Below are 5,812 nucleotides of genomic sequence, written 5' to 3'. Positions count from 1 at the left end.
TTCTACATCTCGTAGACTATTTCGACGTCATAATTTGTTATTCGTCTATGTAATGGATCGACCTTTTTATGATGTTGTATGTTCGCCCCTATGATGTGGTCTATTTTTCCTTTATAGTATTTATTTTATAGTTCCGTGTTCTACATGATAATGTTCGTTGCGGTCTTATCAATATACATGGTTTGTGTTTATGTTTTATTATTTGTTCATATGATCACGTATTTATTGATATTATGGGCGAGAAACCCATTTTAAGAAGAAAAAAGGGGAAAAGTCTCCCCACATTGCACACATATAAGGAACAATTATTTCATATCCTACATACAAAAAACGCTGCATTATGATTACCATGCATACAACATGTTCCAAGTATTTTTATAAAATGTAACAGTCCTCTGTTTTTTTGTTCCTAACACTCCTACAATTCTGTCGCTGCATGGATATCCCTCCCTTCTCCACCAGTAACAATGTTGCACCCCGGGGGGAAATATTCCCCCGTCCGCACACAGACCTCGTCTACACAGTGGTCGCCCCTACCGCTGCCGTCGTGGCCGCCGCGTGCGTTGTCGTTCCGCCCGCGTGCGTGTTGTTGTTGTGGTGCCGGCATCTATGTGCGCCCGTATTCGGCCGTAGGCGGGGCCGGCCGTGTCGAGCCGTGTTGGTGTGGTGGCGGCATCCATATTCGGCAGTACGGTCGGTATTCGTGTTCGTGTGCGGGGTGTATTCGTGCTTTCTCCCATCGGTCCTTACCTGTCGGTTCCGTGGATGGTCTGTTTTCCGCCGTTCCTGTAGCCGCCGTGGCGGGTGTGGCGGAGGCGGGAATAACGATTACTTTTTTTAAGTCTTCTCCCGCGTCCTCGATTGCTTGTTTCATTTCATGGTCTATCTCGTCACCCTTTTGTTCGTCTGCGTCGTCCACAGAATCGTACGTGGGTGCCGGCCCAGTTGACGCCTTTAATGTGATTTCCTCCTGCTTCATTGCGTGCTTCAGTTTGCCCAAAATTGGCGTAATAGCCGCCTTCATTCTCTTCTTCAGTTCTTCGTCGTTCTTATGTTCAGACTCGTCGTCCTTTATTTCTCCTTCCTGTTGCAGTTGTCCCTTTGTCTTTACGGTTCCTCCCCCACACCCATCTTGTATTTTTTCCTGTGCAAGTTTCTGCTTCATCTGTTCATTGTCCTTTAGCCATGTCTTCATTTTACTCCGCATTGGCCAAGTCTTCAAATCTATAGTCTTGTACTTCCCCCTCTCACAATCCTGCGCGCCCCGAGTGGCCGTCAGCCCTCCCGATATTTGGTCCACGACGTACCATGCATAGTAAGTTCCCCAGTGACCCTCGCATCCGGCTTCCGTCAGTATGTCTTGGTATATATCCGCTATGGTGCATCTCATTATTCCCTTTATCTCCTTATTTTGATCATCGTGGCTTGCGTTGTTCCTTGCTTCTTTACTCCACGCATTTGCGAAGTATATCGCTTGCGTCATGAGTCTGCATATAACTCTCTCTTTGCTTCGATCCATCCGCCTTGGTGACTGCCCGGGTGTCCCATGTTCTTCTGGATGCTGCCAGTATGCATTCTCACAGTTCTTAGCATTGTGGTACTCACTGTCATTGTTCATATCCGTAATAAAAAGCCCCAGTTGGTCCTGTATATCCTTCCATAAATGTCCCTGTGGTTAGCAGAATGCACATATATATGTGGTCGCACACTATTATTCACGAACCGTGGCAATCATGTAATTATAATTGGCCCTTCCTGCCTGTTACATGTAAATCTGCCGTATTCGGTACATATTAAGCACGCACATGTCCGACATGCTGGTGCCCTGTAGTATGCTGCGCTTATACACACATATGTGCTGCCTTGTGCACAGCGCCACACGCGGCCCGTATGTATAGGAAATTACCTGATAAATCGCAGTGCCCTCCGTTAGGTTCCTATCCTTTACGTATTGTGCCAATATTTTCGCTAATGCCCCATCCGACATACTGCTCCGTGCTGGATTAGCTCCAATATTACACACCTGAGTATTATCCCAATGTCCCACGTGAACTATATTAACCTTCACATGGCCCCTCTAGACCGTGTTCTATTGTGCCTGTACTACTGATGAGTAATTGCTGGCCTTAACACATAACATTGGAACTCTATAGAGAACAAAACAACTATCTGCCCTGTGTGCAACCCCATTCGTCTACTATTATTATATTCCGCAGAAACCATATATTGAGAATGACAGAGGAATAAATATAGATGAACCACAAAAAAAAAAAAAAAGGAAAAAGAAAGCAAAAAAAGAACAACTGCTTACACAAAACGCGTCATGAATATACACCCCCCGCCCCGCTTTCTACACCGGTCTACAATACACCGCAGTAATAACAACAACATCCATGCTGTGCCTTCGTTGTCGCCGTGCCTTCCGCGGCTGCGTCCTCGGACCGTTCACTCAAACCACTTACTTGGACAATCCCGTGTACCAGGCCACGTTGGTCGACGCGGTGTCCGTCCACGCCTCTGCCGTCCACGCTTCTTCGGGTCACGCCGGTCCCGTTAACGGCTGTCCATGCACGCCGTGTGCGTCAACGTGTCTCGCGTCAAGGCTTGTGCGTGCGGCTGCCGCCGTGTTGGTGCGGTCAAAGAAAGGGGGGAACAAAGTACTACTACAGTACCTACACACGCAACGCGTCATGCATATGCACTCCCCGCCGCCTTCTTCACTAAACGTCTTCACACACTGTCTCTGTGTGCGTACACCTAAAACGAACAACAACATAGTCACAACATCAACACTTCTGCCGTCGTTGCCGTCGTTGTGGCCTTGCTCCGGTCGTTCGTGCTCCCGCACATAATATGTGTGCTCCTTGCTCCCCGTTCCCCGCTGTCTGCTCCCTCTCTGGAAATACTTCACTCGAACCACTTACTCTGCCACTTCGTCGAATCCTTGTTACACTCGGCTACAATGCGGTTTACGCGGCCACGCTTGCTCGGAGAGACAATCGCTGCTCCTTGTTACACTCGGCTACTTCGTCGAATCCTGCTTACTCGGACCAGCCGCTTTGGTCGACGCGTTTGCTCGGAGAGACAATCTCTCCTCCTGCGTACACTCGGCTACAATGCCGTGTACCCGCCCGCGTTTGCTCGGAGAGACAATCCTCCTTCTGACACTCGGCTACCTCGTCGACAATCCCGTTTACCCGGCCGCGTGTGCGCGGAGAGACAATCGCTCCTCCGTCTTACACTCGGCTACTACGTCGAATCGTGGTTACAATCGGCCGCGTGTGCTCGGATCCTTGCGCGGCCAGTTCGTCGAATCGTGTACCCGGCCACGTTGGTCGACGCGTTTGCTCGGAGAGACAATCTCTCCTCCTTCTTACACTCGGCCACGGCAACGACGTCAGCCGCATTGATGTTGTTGTTACTGTGTTGTTATACTGCGGGTTTTAGCGGTACGCACAGAGAGACAGTGTGTGAAGGCGTTTAGTGAGTAAGGGGGGCGGGGGTGGTGTATTCATGTCGCGTTGTGTGTGTAGGTAGTAGTGTAGTGTTTTTCCTATTTTTGTCTTCTATGTCTTTTTTTCTGTTTATTTTTCTCTTTCTCTGTTTTTTCTACTTTACTTGGGGAGATTTTTCATGTGTGCAAAAGATAGAAAGAGTCTTCTCTGTGTTGTATACAGGATGCTGTTATGAATTTGTAGTGACTACTGTTTTGCTTCTCTTCCTGCGCGTCTTTTCCTCTGGCTTACGCAGCACTGGTTCCGGGGATGTATTCGTGCAGTAACTTGGCGACATGTATATATATTTCTTTTCGTAATATGCTGTTCACAGAGACAACTTATACAGGCGCGCAGGAGGCAAGGATATATAGCTATTATGTTGCATAGGTTGTTTTCCGTTGACTTGCTTTTGTTCTTTTTGTTTCGTTTTTTTTTTTTCTCTTTATTTTTATACTCCGTTTTGGTTCTGTGCATATTATTCTCTCCTAAACAATATCAGAATAGTGCATACAGCTCTGGGCCGTGCAATTCTGTACTGCGCATTTTCCTTATATAAATTATATGTGTGATCGGATTTTCCCCACTCATATAGTAATAAGAATATACATTAAGCAAAAGTGTGCACGGAATCAGGGCGGAATATGTATAATGTGCATCATATTCTCACGTAGCATTAATATCCTGTATTATGGCACGTAATGCAACATGGCCGGGCACTTAGTAAATGTAATGGTCCAGTGGGCAAGCGAACGGGGACTATGGGAACAGGAACAGCTTGATGTAAGTATTAACTCAGCACAAGGAAATGCACGACACAGCTAAGACGGGTGGCGGAACATAGTGTTGGTACATATATATGCGGTAACACATACGGAAAGCAAGGTAGAGTCCTATAGAGTTGATATATTGTTATACATTAATCATTTTCTCTATGTATATATTTCGTAGAGTGCATTATGGGCAGATATGCAACGTGTATTAAAGGCTTTTGTGGACCACATGGAAAAAATAGAGGACAACTTAGACGTGTATGCCACAAGCTGTGGGGATGCAGGTTGGACGCGTAGAGGACACAAGCATCAGGGACACGTGTACACCGGTCATTCAGTTGCGGACGTAATGAAATGCAGAATGATGGTTGGAGCATTATATTTTGTAAATGGGTGGAGCAATCATAAGAAGAATGATAAGGAAACATCGGAGAACGATAGGGAAATGAAGGCTATTATGAGGTGCATGGTAGCAGATGTTTTTGCGTATATATTGGCTGCAATAAAGTGTGGACTTCAGTGGCCTGGAGTAGACAGAGCATGGACCATCATGAAGGAGCTTGCCGTGGGCAGCCACGAATTGTCTAATCCGATTTCACGCGGCACATGTACGCAAGATATATATAAGGATTTTAAAATAGGGAAAGGGAACTTAAAGGCAGCGGTAAGAAAATGGTTAAAGCAAAGTACAACGATAAGTGCTCGTATAAACGCAATACAGAAGAACTCCAAATGCACAATACCATGGGAAGAGTACAAGAGGAGTATGCAAAAGACAGGGGAAGAGGCAGAAATTTCCAGTATATTTCAGAAGGACGATCTGCAGGAATTAGTGGAGGAAAAGATAGAAGAGGTGTTTAAGACAATTACCAAAAAAGTAAGCAAAAAGGTGCAACACGCGCGCACAAGGCCAGAGGGCATCATGGAGTCTGCAGATAGTGATGTTGACTCTGAGGACGATGAGGAGGACGACGATGATGACGACGATGATGACGACGATGATGACGACGATCAAGATGTACGGGAGAACGCTGGAATGAACAACGTCGGAGGGAAACCTGCAGGACCCGACGCGGCAAAGCCCGTTGAGACGCAACCCGCAGGTAAGGACCGATGGGAGAAAGCACGAATACACCCCGCACACGAACACGAATACCGACCGTACTGCCGAATATGGATGCCGCCACCACAACAACACGGCTCGACACGGCCGGCCCCGCCTACGGCCGAATACGGGCGCACATAGATGCCGGCACCACAACAACAACGCACACGCGGCGGGAACGCAACGCACACGTGGGGGAACAACACCCCCTCGTGGAGCCCAGATGTGCGGCGGCGACGGATGCAGCGGTAGCGGCAGCGGCGACAACCATGAGTGGACAGTGCACTGTACGAAGTTATGGAATACATAGAACGTGGATTTATGCATATGAGACACACGACAGCGTAATTTAGGAGACAGTGTAAGTTAGAAAAGGCGAGGGAGTAATGTAGAAAAAGGGGTAACAACGTACAAATCGGCAGGAAAGCTTGTGGCGGCCG

General features: G+C 47.5%; 2 protein-coding genes across 2 annotated transcripts; one reads left to right on the top strand and one right to left on the bottom strand.

Moving 5' to 3' along the window:
- Positions 1 to 418: 418 nt before the first annotated feature.
- AK88_05561 (uncharacterized protein) lies at positions 419 to 1,987 on the bottom strand (the record flags this gene model as incomplete). Its single annotated transcript, XM_012483163.1, has 3 exons — positions 419 to 516; positions 751 to 1,669; positions 1,907 to 1,987. 3 exons carry the CDS (start codon positions 1,985 to 1,987, stop codon positions 419 to 421), a joined length of 1,098 nt encoding a protein of 365 aa, XP_012338586.1.
- Positions 1,988 to 4,496: 2,509 nt separating this feature from the next.
- On the top strand, positions 4,497 to 5,682 carry AK88_05560 (uncharacterized protein; the record flags this gene model as incomplete). The annotated part of the gene is made up of 2 exons (XM_012483162.1): positions 4,497 to 5,370; positions 5,591 to 5,682. 2 exons carry the CDS (start codon positions 4,497 to 4,499, stop codon positions 5,680 to 5,682), a joined length of 966 nt encoding a protein of 321 aa, XP_012338585.1.
- Positions 5,683 to 5,812: the final 130 nt, after the last annotated feature.

This window comes from Plasmodium fragile (assembly GCF_000956335.1).
Source record: "Plasmodium fragile strain nilgiri unplaced genomic scaffold supercont1.159, whole genome shotgun sequence".
NCBI lineage: Eukaryota > Apicomplexa > Aconoidasida > Haemosporida > Plasmodiidae > Plasmodium > Plasmodium fragile.
This window is presented reverse-complemented; position numbering and strand designations above follow the sequence as displayed.